General features: G+C 45.3%; 2 protein-coding genes across 4 annotated transcripts; both read left to right on the forward strand.

The window, feature by feature from the left end:
* Window positions 1–4,415: 4,415 nt before the first annotated feature.
* Window positions 4,416–9,346, forward strand: APOLD1 (apolipoprotein L domain containing 1). 2 transcript variants are annotated; one of them, XM_087767672.1, is made up of 2 exons: window positions 4,416–4,537; window positions 6,728–9,346. In XM_087767672.1, exon 2 carries the CDS (start codon window positions 6,733–6,735, stop codon window positions 7,471–7,473), a length of 741 nt encoding a protein of 246 aa, XP_087623798.1. In that variant the 5' UTR covers window positions 4,416–4,537; window positions 6,728–6,732; the 3' UTR covers window positions 7,474–9,346. The 2 variants fall into 2 exon arrangements, with proteins under 2 accessions (XP_087623798.1, XP_087623799.1); XM_087767673.1 differs by lacking the exon at window positions 4,416–4,537 and adding an exon at window positions 4,570–6,515.
* A 4,005-nt stretch (window positions 9,347–13,351) lies between these two features.
* On the forward strand, window positions 13,352–21,665 carry DDX47 (DEAD-box helicase 47). 2 transcript variants are annotated; one of them, XM_009475268.2, is made up of 12 exons: window positions 13,352–13,471; window positions 14,198–14,291; window positions 15,665–15,853; window positions 16,531–16,602; window positions 17,146–17,264; window positions 17,770–17,841; window positions 17,966–18,082; window positions 18,266–18,412; window positions 18,718–18,855; window positions 20,250–20,320; window positions 20,860–20,989; window positions 21,083–21,665. In XM_009475268.2, exons 1-12 carry the CDS (start codon window positions 13,394–13,396, stop codon window positions 21,200–21,202), a joined length of 1,347 nt encoding a protein of 448 aa, XP_009473543.2. In that variant the 5' UTR covers window positions 13,352–13,393; the 3' UTR covers window positions 21,203–21,665. The 2 variants fall into 2 exon arrangements, with proteins under 2 accessions (XP_009473543.2, XP_087623575.1); XM_087767449.1 differs by lacking the exons at window positions 15,665–15,853; window positions 16,531–16,602.
* The last annotated feature ends 640 nt before the right edge of the window (window positions 21,666–22,305 follow it).

Genomic DNA, 22,305 nt, shown 5'->3' on the forward strand with positions numbered 1-22,305 from the left:
GCAGTACAGAAAGGCCACCTAAGGCTCCCACACCAGCAGCTCCTTCTCCTGCATTGGAGGACATGGACATCACCCTGGCAGGGGGAAGACCACAGAGCAGTACATGAAACCAAAGATTGACTAAACACTGCAAGATTCACACAGGCAAAGGGAAATAAGAAACCATGGACATCTGTACCTTGTGTTTAGGTTGCAGGACACAGGGATTTGTTCTAGCCTGGCTCCCTACAGAAATGAGGGTTATGGAGCGGGGCTGTTGGCAGTTTTGACAACCGGTAGCTTTTGAGCTTCCTGGGCAATCTCAGCCAGAATTTGACAAAGCAGTCAAGGTCTCAAAGACACTGACTTCTTGAGAGTTTCATGAAAATAAGTAGTTTTGTAGGTGAGAATAATCCAGACTCTTGTTTCCTTTGAGAGAAATGTTGCAACATGAGCGCAGCCATCAAGTCCACAGGAAAAGAGCCACAAGAAACCAGGCTACCTAATTTCTACTTTTCACCAAGCTATTCGGTTTCTTTGCAGTTCTAGAAGTATGGTGACGATTCTCTATTCTCTACAGTGCTTGAGGGTATGGGTAGCCAGACGTGCTCATTGTGGCACTGCTGCTGTCACTGCTGAGACATTGAACAGACAAAAGTCCTCCAGCAACACTGGTCTCAGCAGAACCTGCATACGGCCGCACTCAGTCATGTCAGCTGTGCCACAGGCAAGGCTGGAGACATATGGCCTAAGTGGGGAGTCGTTATTTTGTGTGTCGGAGAGCACCTTATGCCATACAGCCTGCACTGAAACCTGTAATTAAAGGTGGCAAATGGCAGCATAAGCTGGTCTGTTTAAGTCCATTGAATAAATTTACTCTCCGTGTCCAAATAAACACTTGATCTCTGCAGACACTGCTGGAAGTGTTTTGACAAGGCAATTTAGGATGGTATTTTTTGTTACATGAATGCTTGCTCACAAAGCAGGAACAGGCACAGTCAATGCACTTGGCTGATACCCTACTTAATTGGAACTAACAAGAGGTGTTTCCATCCCACAGACTGTCCTGTTCCCCCCACCCTGCTCTGCTCTTTGTAGCTTTCTCCAAACCCAGCTGAAGTCCCGCACACACTGGTGACCAGAGCCCAGGGCAGCCTGTCTCATTCTGGAATGCTTTCAAAAAAGTTCATTTGGATCTACTGGTAAGGTTACTAAAAGCCAATGCAGCCCTTTTTGATCTAATTTGCTTTATTTGTTTTAGTTTTGTCCCATTCAAGTTCCCACTGAATGTGAACAAATATCTTGCTGTGAAGAGTTAAAATTTGTCATCAATTCAACTGACCACAGGAAAAAGAAAAGAAAAAAAAAAAAAAAGGCAAATTTTAGCCCCAGGATCCAGCAGTTACAGTTGAAAGTACCAAGAGTGACTGAAATCCCCTGTTAAAAAGATGATATTTGAATGTAAATTTACTCAAATTTACTCAATTATTTGATCAAAACGATGTTAATAAAGGAAGTGTATCTTTGAAACTCCAGCTTCAAAAGTTACACATTTACGTTCAAATGTTACATTGCAGTAGCTCCAGACAGCTTCCAAATAAACACTTCTGCTATATATCCCTTCTGCTGGAGAGAACAAGAGCAGAAAGACCAGTCCTTTCTGCCAAAACCCACTGGAAGGAAGAGAGATGAGGCAATAAAACATCCTTCCTTCCCCTTGCTGGTTATCTGCTCCCACAAAATGCCTTCAGGGCAGATTTTGCATGGGTTTGGCTTCTGCTCGTTTCAAGAGGATGTGGCTAGATGGGAAAGGGTGGAGCAGAGGGACCATGTTTGGCCAGGGCAGTTGTGAAACACCTGCTGTGCCCCTTCTACCTTCAAGCCCAAGCACTTCACAGGCCAAGACTGAAGACACTGCAGCAGCAGAGGGGTTGGGTGAAAACATACAGCAGACAGGATGGTGAGGCCTCCGCTAGCTTGCAGGGCTGCCCAGTGAAGGCCAGACCTACCCTACAAGTCTTGAGATCCCTGGTAGCTAAGATTCACTCCAAGCAGGCCCCTGGGACCTACTCGGTGACTCGGCAGATGTGCTCACATCTGGGTAGGTGCGCTAATGGCACTGAAAGCCTTTCAGTCCCTGGGAGGCGCTCAGGGAAGACGCTTCTCTCCCTTCCTGCTCCCATTCCCACCTGCTCACCTTTGCTGGAGGAGGTCTCTGTAATTATCAGTGGGAGAGAAGACCAGCACTCTCACCAAAACGGTGCTTGTGGGTGTGTCAGCAGGGACAAAAACAGATCACAGCATACTGCTGTAGGGCAATTCCCTAGGAAATAATGTTTCTTATTCTAATACACATTTCTTTTTTAAAATCAAGTTGACATCTGTAGCTCCTCATGGGAAGTCCTTAATTTCTGGGTATGCACTTCATTATGGGGGTGGATTATGGGGAAACATTCTCTTTAGATGATGAAGGAGCCCAGGGATGATCCCTGTGAGAAACCATCCTAGGCTGAGACCAACATCTTGTCTTGTGTGAAGTGCAGGTCTTTCAGTGTGCAGGAAACTCTGTGAGGGAATACTATTAAAAAAGTGAATTGTGTCTTCTGTACTCTAATCATGTCCTCGCCCACACACTGAGCATCACAGGGGCTTCTGACAACATTTTGCAGCTGAGTATATTTCAAGAAGAGCACTGGGAAAGGAAGAAGAGCAACCAGAACTGTGTCATCTTCTCAGGCTCATTCTAGACCTTTTTTTTTCTTTTCTTCATTATTTCATTTTTACCAAAACTCACTGTCCTAACAAGGACATCTCTGCTGGCACAAGTCCTAATGCAGATGTAGTTACATTAAAAAAGCCTATTTTACTTGGGAATGTGCAAAAGAACTCTTGTGTCTATCAGTTGCAAACCTTCGCCAAGGCAGATGGGCTCCAATTCAAGCATATGTTTGCTAAAACAAAGGGAAGGGCTAAAGCACAGTTTCCTTCAGTGTCAAAACTCACCTTCCTGTTAACGTGCAATATGTACAAAGTGTAACAGGTCAAGATTGCTTATTTAAGCATCTTCAAAACAATGTTTTCTCTTTTCAGGTCTGTGACAGGTTGAAGTAGCTCTTCAATGCTATTTATTTATTCGTTCATGTCCCATCTCATGCAGGTCCACCCCTGGCAAAACACTTGACATACTGTTTCACAGTCATTTTAAGATGATCTAAAACCAAGCTGCCATTGAAATGAATAATCCCAGCCTTCTCCTCTCCCTGCCTGCTGCCTCTCAATCCTTGTCCCTTCCTAAGGTCAGCTCCAGCAATTGCGTGACTATGTATCTCACACATTCAACAGTAAAGCCTCGCCAGTCAGTGACAGCTAGGTAGCTTTCAGATTAGTCAGTCCAGGGGGACACTAGGGCACAATCAGAAGCTCCCTGTCAACAAACAGCCCAGAAGAGTAAGGGTCCACCAAGCAAGAAAGTGGATGCCCCATCTTCAAGCACAACTGCTCAAAACAGATGTCCCTGGCACCACAGGCCCTGTGTCAATAAGGACACATGCCACTTTGGTCTAAGGTGGGCTGCACCACTTGGTACCACCAAAAAATTCTTTTTTCCTGAACCCATCCAAAGACTCTGTCTTTGATTAAAGCTGGCCCTGGCTCAGTGCGAAAGGCAGTGCCAGGAGTGTCACTTAGGCTGTTCCTCCCCAACACTTTCCTCCCTCTGGCCACATCTGTATGTGGGTACAACTGCCAGGCAACAGCAGGCAGCAAAAGAGGGAATCCCAATGACCCTTTCTTTCTGATCACTGATTGCTGGACAGGTACCTTAGGAAAACAACATGGTTGTTTCTCAACCATCATGGTGCCCATGGTTAAGAAACAGAGCAAAAACACAGGGAGACCACTCCTTTTGCAGGATGCTGCATGGTTGTATCTACTCAGAAGGAGAAGGGATGGGAATTCACAGCAATTATCCTTCTGTAGAGCTGCTTCCCTTTTATGGAGTGGAGCACCACACCAGCTCTCTCACAGCACTGCTGTGCTTCAGCCAGTCACACGCATGATTGTCCCAAAGAGCTCGGATTTTAAAAGTACACTGCCCTTGAATGAAGTAGCTGGCTGGCTGATGCTCCACTGGCTCTAGACATGTGGGGGGGGTGGAAACTTCAGTCATCAAGCAATTGGCAGCTCCAGCACAGAGTAAAGTCAGTTGCTATTTCAGGGAAAGGAAAGGCAACCATTCCCTGTGGGGAATGACTGCACTAGCTCAGCGCCAGGAATAGGCTGAGATTTTTAAAAATTTTTTCCCCCTACAGTTCAGGAAAAGCGAACACACAATGTTCATTCGCAGGGATCGTTTCCTGAACGTGATGTGTGCTCGCTGTCCCGCAGGTCACTTTCCAGTGTGTCACATCCTTCTGCACAAGGGAGAGCAGGAAATGGCAAACTCCCAGTATGAGGCAAAGCATTCCCATCGCAGCAATTGGTCCACAGGAGCTATAAATTGGTCTCCTCCAGAAACAGATCAAAATTTCTCTTTGGGGAGGTCGGCTGGAAACTAAAGGTAAGTTTGAACCAGTATGTTTTGGAGTGTCTCTGAGTACTGTATTAGGAAAGCATTTGCAGGTTCTGGACTAATGTATACCTTTATTGTTGGGGAGATTTTTCTCTAAGAGCAGGAGTTGCTTTTGTTTTCCTTTATGCTGGCATAAATCAGTGTATTCAAAAGATATGCATCACTGTACGGCTTATGCTATATATTGAATGACTGTTCTACTAACTGCAGTGAGACGGCTGCTGTTATTACCTGAGACTGTTCTCAGCAAGAAAATCTGCAGAACAAATTGTTAAGAGGCTACAGGAATTGATATATTTAACGATCATCATATTGATCTGTTGTTAAGTTATTGATGATACGCTCATTGTTCATTTCAGTGCTGGTATCCATTTAGCTTAGTGTTAGCCCTTGCGTTTTCAGCTTCATCTCTGACTACAGTGTAAAAAATAAGAGGACACTGCCTCCAGCTAAGAAAAGCACAATGTACTAAGTGGCTGAAATGACCTGATGATACCAAGAGAGACTGGGGTCATTGTTTTGAAGGGCATAGGAGGAGGCCCTAAAGGATTCTGTGTGCGATGGATTAGGACAAGCAGAAGGGGGAAAAATTGCAGTGAGAATTATTTACTTGCACACTTCAGGATGGAAAGACTCTTTATGGTAGGAAGTTTCCTCCTTCCAAAACACAGGGATTCTGCAGAAGGAAAGCGCCAAGGATCCTAACTATATAGGGTGCCCGTGTGAGGGACCAGGCACCTCCAGTTCACACAGTACTGTGTGACTTAGAAGAGAAAAGGTGGCTGCAGCAATTAACAGTTTTGGTTAGTTGGCTCTGGGACAGGGCCTTTCTGCTACAAAGACTTCTTTTGGCTATGAGGGCATTATGGACTGCAAACAGCTTCTTAGCTCTATGGCTAGACCTTGCTAGGTGCAGAGGCAGCACAGCCTTGTGCATGGTGCAGCATTGTGGAGCACAAAAGCTCTGCTCCCACCAGACAACTGGCGATGCTACATCACTCCTGCTGCCTCCCTTGCCTCAGTTGCCCTGTATGTAAGCAGGGTTAAGGATGCTGACTTCCTTTGTAAAGCACTTTGCAGCCCTAGAGCAACCTGCAAATGCTTATTGGAACATTTCTTTCTACCCTCGTGACAAAGAACAGAGAGAGCAAACAGAAATCACCTAGCACCCACACCCTGAAGATTCACCCTCTAGAAGGGAAGACACCCTCCTGCTATCTTGCCAGGGGAGGTTGCCATAGCCAGCAGTTTTCAAGCCTTTTCTATTCACAGTCCCCTGTATTTCCCCTGTTTCCCCCATCCCCAAGGGGGTGCGCACTGAAAGTGGGCTCGCTTTTCTGATGTGCCCTTTGTGAACTTTTTAAACAAGGTCCATAGGCCTCCCTGCCACTGTCACTGGGGATCCACCACCACAGGTTGGGCTAAGCACCACAGAACAATGGTTCCCATCTTTGTCCAGACCCTGACGCCAGGTTACAATAGGGAAAAAATGCTGCAGGACCTTGAGTTACTTAGGCATAAAGAAAGGAAGGATGTTCACAATACCCGTCTGAGGCATCAATGAGCTTCTCACCTCCTAGATGGAAAAGCCAGACATTGACTCCCCTCAGCAGTTTCCCTCTGTCCTCCTTTAATGGAAAATGACCCCTAAATAGCAACCTGGGATGGGTGGCTTTCATCTCCTCAGAGCCTTGCCTTTCTTGTGAAAGATTGCCTTGAATATTGCAGATCCTCTGAATCTCATCGTGGGGACAACATATTAGTTCTGGCAGCATTACTACTCTGGGCACTGAGTAACTGAATTTCAAGGGAATTTCTGTCCCCAGGGTTGGAAGAGACATTTTGTGTCTTCACAGAGGTAATAACAACAGCACCTCTGACCCCAGCCCTTAAGATATTTTAGTCTTCTCAGGGAACAAGAAAAACATTTAAAAGTTCCTCTGTCTGGAAGCTACAGTGGAATAAGGTAATTAAAGGTACATGTGTGCACGTGCATGTCTGTGTGTGTACGTGAGTGTGTACGTGTGTGCAGACAGCAAGCCTTTCATGTAGCTGAGTGAAGCAAAAAAAAAAAACAAAACTGGCTGAATGCCATCCCTGGAATGGTGGTCCAGGCTGAGCATGTCTCATTTTTTTTTTAACATAAATCCCAACCCAGCCTTTTTTGTTTCTGGACAGAGACCATGGAGAGAACCGGTGCTGCCTTTTCCCAAACACTAGACCCCACGCACCACTTCCACATAGCGCTGCTGGATCAGAGACGGAGGCTGCGTGGCCAAATTGCTCACCTTCACAAGGCAGCTCGAAAACTCAACAAGCTCCGCAAAAGGTCCCTGATCGCCAATGTCGGTGGGAGCACCCTGACCGCCGCGGGAGCAGTCACAGCCATCGTGGGGCTGTCCCTGAGCCCGGTGACGCTGGGGGCCTCTCTCCTGGCGTCGGCTGTGGGTCTGGGCCTGGCCACTGCCGGGGGGGCTGTCAGCATCACCTCCGATCTCTCCTTGGTGCTCTGCAATTCCCGGGAGGTGAGGAAGGTGCAGGAAATCGTAATGACTTGTCGGAAACAGATGAGGGAAATCCTTGGCTGCCTGGAGTTCCTCCGCCGGGGGCAGGGCCCAGGGGACCCCACACTGCGCCAGTCGGAGAAGAGGGCCTCCATCTCACTCTACAACTCTGTCTGCTTCATGGTCTTCTGCGGCTCCCACAGCTTTCTCGTGCCAGAATACACAAAGGAGGCCACAAAAGTGAGCCAGGCCGTGCTGAAGGCCAAAATCCAGAAGCTGGCTGCCAACCTCGAGACCTGCACCAGGGCTATGGATGAAGTTTGTGAACTTCTTGAGTCCAGGACAGAGCTTTCCCCATGCACAAGGAGATTCAACTTGGGTGCTAAAACCACTGCTGAGACCCTAAGACCATCTAGCTGAAACAGTGTTTGCCCCATAATTAAAACTGGGCTTGGAGACATTACATTATTAATTGCCACCATTAGCACTGCTACCTGTTGGTATCGTAATATTGGTCGTGCTCATCCACACAGGTTTGCACATCTCTCATGTGCCTTATTTATATCTGAACACAAACTCCTTCATAATAGGAAGCTAAAGCTTACACACACACACCCTGCCACCTCACAGCAGCCACCTGATTCAGGCTGGAGGTTATGATGGACACGTGGACTATCGGGTACAGAGTAGCAGATCCCAGAACCTGCAGGCAGGGGTAGGTGGCCGTTCCTCAGACCCATGTTTCCCCAGCCATCTCCCCTGGTCTACTTCCCCAAGGCAGCAAAAAGAAGTGGGTCAGGAGGCTGATGAAATCCCTGCAGTCGTGGTGCTGACTGGGCCTGGACTGTAAATAACTTATGAACCTCTGAGTGGCAAAAGGGCTGGTGTACCCTCAAAAAGCCAGCAGCTGTCAATTTCCAGTAGACTACAGTCATGTAACCAAGGTACACCTGAAAAGGCTGTTGAAGGAAGCAGTTCCAGATATGACAGACTGTATGGACAGCTCATCATCCTAGGGTGAGATAGCAGGGCCAGAAATTGTTATCCCTTCCGAAGAAACCTCTCCAGGCTGAGAACTGTGATGTTTGTGTTCTATTTATTTACATAGGATTATTTTAAGGTTTTGATATTGTATTTAAAAATGTATATTTTTTTTTCTTTTAAAAAGGAGGCCTCCGCTCCAGAGGAAAGCAGCTGTTCTTAGAGGTAAAGCAAGTCTGTGGCATGTGAGAGCAAGTCACCTGTTTTGTGGCTGTGACAGAGGGCAAGTCCCTGTAGGAAAAGGAAAGCATGGCCTGAATGCTGGTAGTTGTAAAATAGGCGAAACACGGTCAACTGGTGACAGATCTTAGGAACCAAAATAGGGAGAATGACAGGTCAGTGACTCTGGGACCAGACCCTGCCTCAGGGGACTGGTGGAAGAAAGCAGTTGTACCTCTTGCAGCAGGGAGGGAAGCGTAGGTTGGTGTCACTGGTCTGAGCTGGAGCCCAGCTGTGACGGGAGCACATCTGAGAGGTAGAGGTGCCGCTCTCCATGCAGTCAAGCAGCCTGTGAGACCCACAGTGGTTTGTCTGTGAGGGTGGAGGCAGCACTCATGGAGAGCTACACATACTCCTAGAAATGCTTCCTGGGGTAAGCTTAATGTTAGCAATATATATGTTGGTACTAATACTCAAGAGGGGTGTAGAGGAGTAGGATGATTCACTGGCAGAGCACTTACAAAGCAGGAGGAAGGACTGGGACCCTGTTTCAAGTGTCTGCTAAATATGTCCTTTGTGATTTTTGACCCCTCAGTGCCTCAGTTCTGTCTAAAAACGGGGATGGTAACACTTCCGTACCTCACAAGGATGTTTCCGGGACAAATATTGCAAGTGCTCAAGTACTGTGATGATGGGGATCATGTCAGTACCTTGAAGAGGTACAAGGAAGAGACCCCAGAAACTAGCTTGAGACAACTAGAGGAGTTAATGCAGGGGTAATTCCACCTCCACAAGTAGGCCCCAGTGGATAAGGGAAACTTCCCTGCAGATGCATGAATCAAAATGATCAGAAAACCCATTCTCTAATTCTGTAACGCTGAGCATACTCTTAGGATGTGCAACACTACATCTCACAAAGCTTGAATCCTTGTCCTTTTTGTCTTTTCCTTTCATGACAGCAACATTTGTATTTACACATGAGAAGAACAAAAGCTTTGGTCCCTTAGAATGTGACTCAGATGCTGTAATGCCCATGCTTGTTTGCCAGAAATGAACAAGTACATTGCTGGTTCAATTAAATGAATACGAAGCACTTTTGTGTCAGTGTCTCTCTGCACACCTGCACATGATCACATTCTCTCCCCTGGCTCACCCTGCTTGGTTTCATGCTGCAGGCACTGGAGCAGGGGAATCAATAGGAGCAGCTGAACATGTTCAAAAGGGAAGAATGAAAAGTGAGGTCATCAGCTCCATGCCACACAGCTGGCATTTGTGTATGAGTGTATGCATTTACGTCTGTGTGAGTGCATACCCTGGTGTGCAAATTAGCCCAGGTACACTGTGGATGATGACCTCTGGCATGCAAACACTGAGGTGCATATGTGTGAGCACATAAGTGTGGTTTTGGAGCCTGAACTGCACACTATGCAAAATGCTAAATTTTTCTTAGTAATCCAGCATATCACCAGCTAACTCTACCAGATCAGTTACAACTTCACCATACTTCTGAGATGGCTGGTTTTTTCATCACAGAGAAAATTATATAGTTCTCCTACCTCCTCCTCAGTTTTCTAGTAATGCAGCTTTGTCCACATGTCCACACTCAGGGAACAACATAGAAAAAACAACAGCTCTGAATGGACTAATCTGACTGGCAGAAGGATCTGAATTTGATAGCTTAGAGCTTCATGAGGGCTGGTTTGCTCTGCTCAGCATAGTCCTGCACTGCAATCACAGCCACTGTTTCAGCAGCTGGGACAAATCAGAAACTTTTGCTTTTACTCTCAGCCACACAGGCAAAAAAAAAAATCCTGCTTCTGTTCTGTTTTCCCTAGATTAACCCTTCACTCGAGGTCAAGATTTGGGTTGTTGCACAGCGCTGCTGTGCGAGTGTGATTAAGCCCAAGGTACCACGCTCTCCTGGCCAGGTCTCAGCCACTTCCCTCTCCGAGTTTGTTTGCTAGGAATGCAAAGGGAGGCTCAGGCAGAGAGCTGGGCCCGCAGCCTGGAAGATCTGTAATCCTACACAAGACAGAGGAGCTGTGTGGCTTTGTTTGCTTCAAAACCCATCCAGTGTTCTTGGACACTTCTAAGCCAGGTCGTCCTGTGAATCTAAGTCTGTGCCCTCACACCTCAGCTACGCTTGACCTAGCAGCTAGCAGGCAGGGCAGGAGGTGGTCAGATCCTCCTCACCGAGCTCCGGGCATGCCTTCCTGTCTCCTCCCATGCAACCAGCACTGGATCTCATGTGATACCCTGGGGAGCCAGCTTTGGGAGCTGTCTTGGCAGAAATCCACCATATGTGGGGGTAAGATGCATTTCTTACTCCTTTTGCTCCCTGCAACAGCTCACTGCTGGGTCAGGTGAGCACCAGAGCTGGTACCAAGAAAGCATATGAAGCAAGTGACCCGGGCTGGGAGAGGGGCACACCTACTCCAGTATTGGCTTAGTTCCAATATTGTGACTCCCTTAGAGTCACAAGCAACATTTGGGGGAAGTGTCTTCAGTAAGGAGCTTTTTTACTAGTAGTTATGTTATTTACCCTTCAAATGAGTAGATGTGTTGGTTGAACCCTTCCTTTGGTAGCTGGAGTGGCAGAGGTGGGAAGGGTATGTGTGCGATTTGATGATTAGCCAGGGCTGGCAGTCATGAAGCCTGGCCTCCTGGTGCCATTTTTACTCCCCTTTTATTGAAACTGCTGCAGAGAGGAATAATTCAATGGTGAACCAGGAATGCAAACATCACTTTAACACAAAGTCCCATAGTATGTTTTGAAAGCATAATAAAGGTGTCTATGACAAAGGAGCCTGAGTATAGTCAGGGAGTCAGGATACCCCAATAGTCTCTCTCTGGGCATCCCAGTGGGTAGACAGGACCATTTACCATTAACTATGGCCTACTATACACACTGTCCATCTTGTCTTACTATGCATTCCTTGTGAAATCGTCGGCACTATACCTGCACTAAAATTCATCTGCTGTGGATGCTCCCATCCTGTCCCCCCTAAGGAAGACTGAGCTTGTAACATGCAGTAGGGCTAGGAATGTATTTGGTCAAAAGCTGAGTCTAAAAGCCCTGGAGTGAAAATTTCTAAATCCAGTATAATCTGCAGTGTCCTGTGCTGAAAAGCACAAAAAGGGAATTGCCATTTAAAAGCAAGTGCTTCCCAACAGCAGTTTAGGACAGGAGGGAACTTTTATTCAAATACCTGTACTGACAAAAGGGATTTAGCCAAACTGGAATTTCACCAGAATAGAATTGCTCCACCCTGCTCCCCACCAAAACAGAATCTGCCATATTATATGGGCAATGAGTTCAACAAAGAATCACAAGCAGTGACTTCCCGTCACATTCCTGAGGCATCCCAGTGACCCTTACAAGGGTTCACATCTAAGTACTGGCCAGGCTTAACCTTCAGCACTTATGATATATAGCATGCTCATGGCTCAGACTGCTGTAATTTTTGAAACATATGGGCATAACTAGCATCTACATTGGGTGTTCCTTGTTGGGTTTTGGTTTGTTTTGTGTTTATTTATTTTAAAATCATCACTCCTGAGCACAGCGGGATGCAGCAGTTTCATTTCCACTGCTGCCCAGTGAATTGTTTCGGGTTTCCTCTCCTTTCCCTGTCACGCAGAGAGTTTGTTCGGATTTCCTCTCACTTTCCTCATTGTTCTGGGGGCAGAGGAAATGGCACGCTTGGAATCCAGTGACAGATGCTCAGGTACGTCAGCATTTCCACTGCGAGCACACCCAGCCGGGCTTCCCAACCAGCAAGAGAGAGAGAGGTCTGCTCAAAAACACAGTCACGAGTTCCATTTTGCAGTTGGCTCTGCTGTCCTTTCAAAGACTGAGCTCTCAGACATGTTAGCATACTTTTCCCTAAAACAAAGCACATTCACCTAGCTGAAAGGTTGCCCTGCTGCAATCAGCATTGGGACTACAGATCAGAGAGGCCACACCCAGACCAGATGGAAACAAATGAGCTCAGGAACCACCATCCTAATATGATATTTTGCTGCTACTCTCCCTCGAAGGGCACTAAGTCCATCACCATTTTCACCTCTCACTGTGCACTTGCAGGCTCTCTGCCTGAGTCACAACAACAGCAATCGAGATCTGGGGGAGTGTTTGCATCTATTCCCATCCCCTATTCTCTCATTTCATGCTGTGAGTTGCCACAGTTCAGTTTATGTATTTCTGGCACTTTAAAGTTGCACATTGGCAATTACCATAAACAGGAAAACAAGGTGGAACAATGACAGTTCTTGACTTTTCTTTTTTTTCCCTTCACTCACTAGTACTTCAAAATGTTTCATACCAGCACTTCTGAAGAAGTTAATTTGCTCTTTATGTGTATTATATATGTAAGTTTATATATATTCTTGTATTTTTGTGCCTGGCTAGCTCATTTTGTCTTGTTCCTTCACAACTGTAGAATTTATGAATACAGAGCACCATCATGCACACTGCCCAAGCAATGCAAATGCTGAGCTGCAGGCCAGCGGCTGAGCCATTTGCCGTTCATGCCAAGCAGGCAGGTTTTCACACAGCCAATTCAGTGTGCTCTTATCCCAGTGACGAGTGGCTGTAGCTCCGTAACTCCCCCTTCCCTGGAGACCTCTCTGGAGTTCTGTGAAAATCCACCCACGGTTTCTAATTTAGCAAAGCATAGTGCTCATCACATAAACCACCCCCCCCAGCAGAAGCATAAGCCCGATTAAGTTTAAAGAAAACAAGTCTTGAACACATTTAGAAGAGCTGCTTCATAAGGTTGCGCAGAGCAAGGATGTTCCCGCAAACGTGGAAGCTTGGCCAACGTCGGCTCCTTTACGTCGGGAGAGGAGAAGATGACAGCCTCTGGCACCCCGAGCATTACGCCCACTTCCCCGAGGTCTGCGCTCCGAGGAACTCCGGATGCAGCAGACTCCTTCTGACCTCAAGAAAACGAGGCCGCCCGCACGGCACGTCGGCACGACCATCGCCACGGGTAACGGCCGCCGCGCGTGGCCCCTCAAGCCCCGCCCCTCCCGCTCCGATTGGCTCTTTCTTCAGAACTACAAATCCCATGATACCGCCAAGGGAGACTACAACTCCCATAGTGCTCTGCGCCGCGTTCCACGGGGACGGTCCAAAATGGCGGCAGGAGAGGAGCCGGAGGCAGCGGCGGAGCCGGAGGTGGCGGTGGAAGAGCCACGGAGCTTCAAGGACCTGGTGAGGCCGGGCTGTGGAGCCGCTTCTGCCCCCGCTGCTCCCTCCCCCGTCCTGAGGAGCACCCTCCTGTCTCCACCCCGCATATGAGGCGTGGGGGGCGCTCCTCGCAGAGCCCCGTGTGCCAGGCCGTGCCCCACGCCGCCCCGACGTGCTTGCCCCGTCGTGGCGCGGCCCCGGGCTGCAGCCCTCTGCGGGCTGGAGGCGGCCCCGGGCCCGGGGAGGGGCAGACACGTGCGCCGCCGGCGCTGCGGCCATCCGCGGGCGTGGTGCTGTGCCCGGGCGGCAGGTCTGGGGAGCGCAGGCCTCTGCTCCGGTGAGGTTGGCGTTGCTGCTCCGGTCTGTGCTCCTCAGCCAGCTGCCTGTGTTTTCAGTTGTGTTAACTTGCCCAGGCGTTTTCCCTTTTCCGTGCTCATGGGATACTCCCAGGGGGGAAGAGAGACAGCTCTGTGTGTGTGGCAAGGTCCTTGTGTAAACTAGGGAAAAAATGACTAATTACTTACTGATGGTAGTCACCTCTAACAGCTTTGAACAAATCTATGAAGTTACTGATGGAGGTGGGAATCACTGCGAGTAGCCTGCCCTTTCATATAGTTGCGTTGAGGGCCTGATGGGGTTTGACTCAGCTAGAGACAAGCTTGGCTCTGTTGCAGCATGTATTTAACTTAACTCTGTGATTTAATTGAGGTCTCTTTGGTGATGTCTGTTTCCCTTTTCGCTACTGTTCAGGGAGTGACAGATGTCCTGTGTGAAGCTTGTGACCAGTTGGGATGGAAGACGCCAACAAAGATCCAAGTTGAGGCTATTCCAGTGGCTCTCCAAGGTGAGCAGTGTGCTTCTCTGATCCCAAATCTGGGGATGCCCCAGGAGTTCTGTGTGAATGAGTTTTGCTGAGTGAGAAGTGAGTGGCAGGGATGAGAGTGTTCTCACTTCTTCATCGTTGAAGATCTCTGTCTAGAAGTAGTCTCTGTGTTCATTCTTGTGTCCTTCCCAGGTGGAGCTTGGCATACTAATTTCTCATATAACACTGCCTGCAATTGCAAACTTTCAGATGGGTACAAACACGTGTTCTTGAGTGTTCACTACTGTTGCATAGTTCTCATACTCCATGTTAAAGAGAATTATTGTCAATCATTTCAACTGCTAGTCTGCATCGACCATTTCTTTCTGAAATACTCAAGGATACACAGGAAACCTCTCGTAGATTTAGGACTGTGCCTCTTCTGTTAGAGACCTACAGTGTGTGTCTGAAGTTGGAGATGCCTTGACTGATTACATAGCTTGTATAATCTGCTTTGCTGTGAGCAGGCAATTCTTTGAAATTAGATTTCTGGAGTGAGTAATAACCAAACCACAGTGACTTTCTGTAAATATCCTGGAATTACAGGAAAATAAATTACTGAACTCAGCAAACATTTCTGCCTCTAGAATATTAAAAAAAAAAACAAACACAAAACACTGTGAAGCAGGAACAGAACAACATAGTGACAGAATGGAAATAAACTTTCAGTGTCTACTCTGTCCTAGTGCTTGACTGTTGATAGACTCTTTTACTCCACGTATAAGATGATCTTGAAAAAAACAAAAGTAGGATTGTATTCATGAGAAGTTGTCTCCACTTTTAAGGCCTGTTGGCAGCATGTCCTTTGCAGCTGTAGGAGTTTAGGAGGTCAGAATGGATTCTGCTGATGAATTCTACTCTGTTGCCTGCACTGTTTTTGGGCAAAGGACTTGCTGTCCTGATCCTTCCTTCTGCAGACCAGTTTAGATTACTCTCTTAATCAATGGCACAAAATTGATGGCGGCTTGTAAAATGTGAGTTTGGTAGTGCTGTTGTCTTGTAGTTGGTATGACCTAAGTCTCAAACACTGGAATCTATTTCCTTGTAAGCCGGTAAACAGACAACAGTTCATCTAGAATACTTACCCAGATAGAAGCAATAGGCTGTAAATTGACAGGCAGATTTGAGAAATAATAAACTAAAGCTTTTTTTGAACCTGAAGTTTGTATGGAAACCTGTATATTGACAGAAGTTTAACGAGAGAATGGAAAGGATTTGTTCTTCTTTACCCTTTGTGTGTCTCCTTTTTTTAGTATCCTTAGGGAATTGTTGTGCTTTATTGCATGGTACTTTAAAGGTTTCTTTCTCTGGTCTAGATTTGTAACAATTTTTGCCCTCCTTGCTGCTCCTTGTAGGTAGAGATATCATTGGACTGGCAGAAACTGGCTCTGGAAAAACAGGAGCCTTTGCATTGCCAATTCTTCAAGCACTGCTGGAAACACCTCAGCGATTATTTGCTCTTGTCCTCACACCAACACGGGAGCTAGCCTTCCAAATCTCAGAGCAGTTTGAAGCTCTTGGATCCTCCATCGGTGTCCACAGTAGTAAGTAGCTTTGTGATATTGGAGCAGTTTTCCTGAAGACCAGAGTTTGTCAGCTGTAGATTGCAAAGGAAAAAGTAGAGAGTATTTGTATGGAGGGTTGAACAGAAGATGAGAAAAGCTTGTGATGCTGGAAGACGGATCTGGCATCAGGTTTGGGAAGGAAAGACTGTATGGTCTTTCCTTATGGAGTAGTCTGCAGCTCTTCTGCATTTTATGTCCAGACAGTTAAAGATAGAAGTAGGAGAGAATCTTCTCAATAGTAAGTTTGTGTCCAGTGAGATTGCATAGAACTCCACTCTAGATTGTGATGTAGTTTAATCTTTCCTTCAGACTGCCTGTATTGGTTCTTTAGATATTATTTGCAAACTTAAAAGCTTTGTGGATGTTTTTAGAATTCCTAGATTTTTGCAGCTGAGTTAAGCTGCAAGGAGTAGATGCTGCCTGTAGCTCTTCAACTGTGAAAATAAAATATTTGTGGCCAGTAGGGACTTAATTGTATGGCTTAAGAGGCCTGGGAAAGTCAGGTGTGCTAAAATAAAGTGAATTCTTGTAAAGATAAGTAGTCTTTCATTTGTACGGAGTTGTTGTGGGTGGCAGGGAGTAGGAGGAAACGCTATGGTGCCAGGGGTTGGCTGGTGCTACACTGAGAGATTCACTGTATTCTATTTGTCCTGCAGCGGTTATTGTGGGTGGAATTGACTCGATGTCTCAATCTCTGGCCTTAGCCAAGAAACCACATGTTATAATTGGTAAGTTAACGTGCTGGGGGTACAAGGTATGAATATTATCAAACTGCAGTTGTCCAAAGAAAGCGTACCAAACGGTTTTGTGCATTTGAAGGAGAAGTGAGAGTACATCCTTCATTTGTTTTTGTCCTGAGATCTGAGTACTGGCTTGTTAGTGTTTCTAAAGTATACACCAGTAGCCTTGCTGCTACAAGCTCATTCTAAAGCATTCCTGCTAGACTGCCTTTGGCTTGTTTTTTCATTCTCCTCAAGTATTCAGAATGCTGGTCTCATCGTTCTCAGTACAGCTTGTCTGCAGTCTGTTTTGTTTTGCCCTTTTTTTTTTTTTTTTTAGGGGAAGGAGGGCATTCTTCAGAGAGTCTGACTCCATTAATCTTATTTCAAAACACTTTGAAGATACCCTGTGAGAGTCTCCTTCCCACAAAGCAATCTGCCTTTACTTCTCTTGGGCAAAGAATCCCATTTCTGTAATGGATGACGCTCTTGCCTCTTTGGATCTTTTCCTTTGCTTTCATTCTAAATTTGCTTTTGTGATTTTGTTGGTAGCAACTCCTGGCCGTCTAGTTGATCATCTGGAGAACACAAAGGGCTTCAACTTACGAGCTCTGAAGTTCCTAGTGATGGACGAGGCTGACCGGATCCTTAACATGGATTTTGAGACAGAGGTAGGAATCTGCTAAAATCAGATGAGTCCCTTTAAAATTGCTTCATACAGTCACGTAGTAAACACTGAGCTGTTCTGTAGAAAGTAATAGCAAATCGTAACTAAGATCTAATAATTCCACAAAAGTCTATGGTGGGAGTAGAATTTAGCAGAGTTCTGCAGAGTGCTAGCAAGACAGTAGGAGGCATTTTTTCTCTGAAATCTACTGGTTTCTCTGGAGTGCCTGACATTGACACAGTTACTGTAGAACATGGTCGCACGCATGTTCCTGCAGGAATATTGCCTGATATTTGCACTGCTGTTGGACTTCTGGAGTTCACACTGCCTAATTGTCAACAAACTATCAGCCTACATCTTCCCTTTAGAAGAGGGGAAATTTGTTCCTACTGTGTGTCTAAGTTGCACACATGCATTACTCTTCATTTGGATGATCATTATATTTGGAGGAGGCTTATGTCTTGATTGCTGTTGTATTCAGCATTTCCATTTCCTTTCTATTTTTACAGGTGGATAAGATATTAAAAGTGATTCCTCGAGACAGGAAGACATTCCTGTTTTCTGCTACTATGACTAAGAAGGTGAGAGTAGAGTACTCTGCTTTAGTTCTCCTTCCATGAGGCTGTACTGTTGACTAAACTGTATGATACAAGTTTCTGACAAGATCTCTGTCCATCTAGTACTAACTTACATTGATCTTCTCAGGTTCAAAAACTCCAGCGTGCTGCTCTGAAGAATCCTGTTAAATGTGCTGTTTCTTCCAAATATCAGACAGTTGAAAAACTACAGCAGTACTACATTTTCATCCCCTCCAAATTCAAGGTAATGCCACTTCTGTTTCTTCCCTCTTCTGATTGTATCTTGTCTTGCTGTTCCCACATCTGCCCAATATCTTGTCATCTTCTCTGGCTTTTTTTTTCCTACTTACTCTTTAATGTGGCGTATGTGATTATCTATCTTTTTTTTTTTTTTTTTTTTTTTCCTTCTCTGTCTGTTTCTTGACAGGACAGCTACCTGGTTTATATCTTGAATGAACTAGCTGGAAACTCTTTCATGATATTCTGTAGTACGTGTAACAATACTCAGAGGACTGCTCTACTTCTCCGCAACCTGGGGTTCACCGCCATTCCTCTCCACGGGCAGATGAGTCAGGTATGGGCATACCCTGCAAAGTGGAGTAGACAGGAGACGTGTCACTTGGGAAATGGCCTGCCCCGTACTGAGTAACAACTACCTTGCAGAAGGAGTATTTCGCAGATAGTGGACTGGACTGATCCCTAGAAATTTAACTAATGTGAATGCTGCCACTGATCTGTAATAATTCAAAAAGAAATTAGAGAAGTGAGATTTTTTGAGTAGTTTCTCCCCCAGTTCTTCTGTACCAGTGTTTCAACAAGAGTGTATTAACCAGAATGAACATTATTCTCTCATTCCCTTTTTGTCCTCTTCTCTTCCAGAATAAACGCCTAGGCTCTCTAAACAAGTTCAAGGCAAAGGCACGTTCTATTCTGCTGGCTACCGATGTTGCAAGCAGAGGTCTGGACATCCCACATGTCGATGTGGTGATAAACTTTGATATTCCTACACACTCTAAGGTAAGCTAGTCTATGTGCCAGCTGAGAGCTTCTGGTCACCGGGAGGCATAGTGAAGCTATACAAAGGAACAAAGATGCCTCTCTGTTCTGCTGAGTGGAAGTTTAGTTCACACTTCTGTAGATTAAAAGATGTAGTTTATCCTCTGCAATTGAGGTGGTATCTCAGTTTGGTTGGGTGGCATCATCTGGATTGTAGAACTGATCCCATAAGTGAAGATGGGAAGTGAGGGATGTTCTGTGTCTTTGTATTTCTGCTCAGAGTATGTGTTTTGCCCTATTATATTAAAGGGCTTCTAATCTTTGAAAATAGTTTTAACGTATTACTAGTTTCAGGTAGTCATCTCTCTTCCTGCGATCCAGGTTTGCCTTCACGTTTTAAACTGTTTAAAAAAAAAAAAAAAAAGTAAAACTTCTCCCATTATGTTCAATGAGGATTTGATCAAGAAAGATGTCTGTACTATGTTTTCACCTTCATGTCACAAAAGTACAGCAAACTGAAAAAAAGTGAGTTACTAACTTTCTATCTTTCAGAAAGTATAGTATTATCTTAGGAGTGTGACTTTGTTTCCCAGCCTGTTTCAGAAAGCATTAACATGCATTCCAGGAATTGCTTTTGTTCCTTATAATGATCAAAGATACTGCACATTGCAAACAGCAGAAAGTATGGTGGTTCTTTTGAAGATACTGCTTTTGACATTGTAAAAGGACAAAAGTTAAAAAAAAAAATGGTGGAGGCAGCAGCGTGAATGATGTTGTTAGTTTTTGTGCCTCTCCCTCTCATCTAATCGTGTCACAGAACACATCCTTTCTCATGATGCTTCCTTTGTCCATAGATCCTGCATGGAGAAGGGAGTATTTTAATTTTCATAATGCAGTATAAAACCTGGAAGACAGACTAGAACCATATAAACAGAAGATGCTCAATAGATTAGACAGTTCCAAATTGTCTTCATTCATCCTCCTTTTCACTGTGCTTGCCAAATTGAAATCTACATGCCAGAGTTTGTCTGGAAGACAGACTATGTAGAGCACTAGATCCCAAGACTGAAAATGCAGGCATTGGCTCACTGCAAATATTAGCTTTCCAAGGAAGTGACAGTTCATTAACAAAGTCATGTATCACAACTTCTGTCCTGCAGTCTTGGATAACTGGAGGTGGTCTTTTCCTTTAGAAAGAGAAGAATTCCAATGTTAAAACCAAAGGTATGCCTCCAGGAGGCAGCATCTTCTCAAATCCTAATGCTGCACACAGTCCCAAGTATTTAATCCTGGCTGTATTTTCTCCCCATTTTCTTGTTCTTTCCTGAAGAAAAACTATATGGGTTGATTTCTCATAGCTTCTGTTCTGTGTTTGGTGCACATACCTTATTGCTTATCAAGAAAATTGTTTTCAGGATTACATTCATCGTGTTGGGAGAACAGCTCGAGCTGGGAGATCTGGCAAATCTATTACCTTTGTCACACAGTAAGTGTTAAAATGTGGCAGACTTATTCTTCCCAGCTGTGTTTCAGAGCAGAAAACATCTGACCTCATCCTGGGTGAGAAGAAAATACTACATTTCATTTTGAGATGTCAGTTGGATTTATTTAGTTGAAGGCAAGAGAATTCAAAGCCTGGGGTGGGGAGGGAGAAAGGTCTAGGATAAATTCTAGAAGCAGTCATGTAATGAGCAGAACTAACTGTTTATAACTTGATTGTATAATATACATACATTTTTATAATATATAATGCAAGTTAAGTAAGTGTGGGTTTTTTGATAAATACTGAAGTATTTGTCTTAAAAAGTCCTTGCCAAATACTTCTGAACAGAGATGAGCTGAATAAATCAGCAAAGCCATCCTCAATGATGGCATCATTTGGATGCAATTAAGAGTTTCTTGTGAGACCATCAGCACAAGCTAACAATATCTGTGGGCTGGAGATAAGGGGTGATGTCTGTGGGTGGTGACAGCTGAAGCACTCTCAGGAGGGCTGATTTAAGCTGGAGTCTTGTCTTTTCTCAGGTATGATGTAGAGCTGTTCCAACGCATTGAACACCTGATTGGCAAGAAGCTGCCAGCATTCCCCATGCAAGAGGAAGAAGTTATGATGCTGACAGAGCGTGTGGCTGAGGCTCAGAGACTTGCTCGAATGGTGGGTGCTTGCTTTTTGTCCCTCTACTTGCTGTTGTAGTCAGAATTTCCACAGGTGCCAGAACTCTTGGTCAATCTCTTGATTGCATTGCAGGAGCTGCGGGAGCAGGGAGAGAAGAAGAGATCTCGGAATGATGATGATGACACAGAGGAAGCTATTGGTGTCAGGAATAAGGTGGCAGGTGGGAAAAAGAAGAAGAGGAAAGCCTTCTAATTCAGTATTTGGACAGACTTTTTTATTTTTCTTTTTATGGCTACGTGAGCTCAGCAAAAATGGTCTACCAAGCCATCTCCAGTGGATTTTTTTCAGAACTACTTATTATGAAATCAGGCAGTCCGCCTGGAAAACAACTTCCTCTCTTCTGCTTCACCAGTTACAGACTGAGCTTGGCCCGTTGTGGTACCATGGGACCGGTCTCCCTTTCAGAGACACCAGACCATCACCTCTGGACCTGAAAGAAGCTGTGGTCTGGCCCTGCTCATTCACAAAGAGGTGCAGCCTGTCTCGCTACTCAGACTCACTGAGTGCATCTGGGGTCAGATAGGTGTCTCGGAAGAAAGAGGAAAAAGTTAAAAGAAGCAACTGAGTTTCCACAGCACAGCTGTAATGCCCTTGCCTTAGTGAAGGGACATGTGACATGGAGAAGTCAAATATATTTTGCTTAATTTTAAAGCTATCTGGTTTTCCTTGTCTTATCACTGACCTGTTCTGCTCATTTTGAATATCGGCTCTGCCAGAACGTTTTCTTCTAAGGTCAATCTTAGCGATTCAGATGTGACATCAATACCTTAGATGTGTCAGCTGAAGAGTGGCCCAGCACAGAGAACCTGTTTTGGCAAGATTAGGCTATTCACTGCCTGGAATTCGATCCAGAATCCGTAATGATTGGCAAGATCAAGGAGAGGGGTGGGTTTTGGGGTGGCTTGTTTTGTGGGGTTTTTGGGTTTTTTTGGGTTTGTTTTTTTTTTTGTAGCTGATTCTTGTAGTAGTTACAAACCAACACAAGAGGGTGGTATTTACATAGGAAAGCAGCTCACGAGATGGGTGGTGAAGAAAAGGTATTGTAGAGGCTCTTTCTGTGTTTCTGTATTTATTGCTCTGTCTTAGGCAGAGTTCAGTGCTGTATAAGTAGATTCTTGCAAGAATGGGATAAATGTACTTACCTTCATATCAAACCAGAAGGTTAGTGCTAGTTCCCATTAGCAATAAGAATTTTCACACTGGACATTTCTGCTGGTGGGCAGAGAAGGGTGAGAAGCTCCTTCATGATCACTCAACATGAAAATTCAATGTCTGTTAGAACCACTCATAAACTG

This window comes from Nipponia nippon, unplaced genomic scaffold (assembly GCF_047370975.1).
Source record: "Nipponia nippon isolate SJK-2023a ecotype South Korea unplaced genomic scaffold, ASM4737097v1 scaffold_3, whole genome shotgun sequence".
NCBI classification, from domain to species: Eukaryota; Metazoa; Chordata; class Aves; order Pelecaniformes; family Threskiornithidae; genus Nipponia; species Nipponia nippon.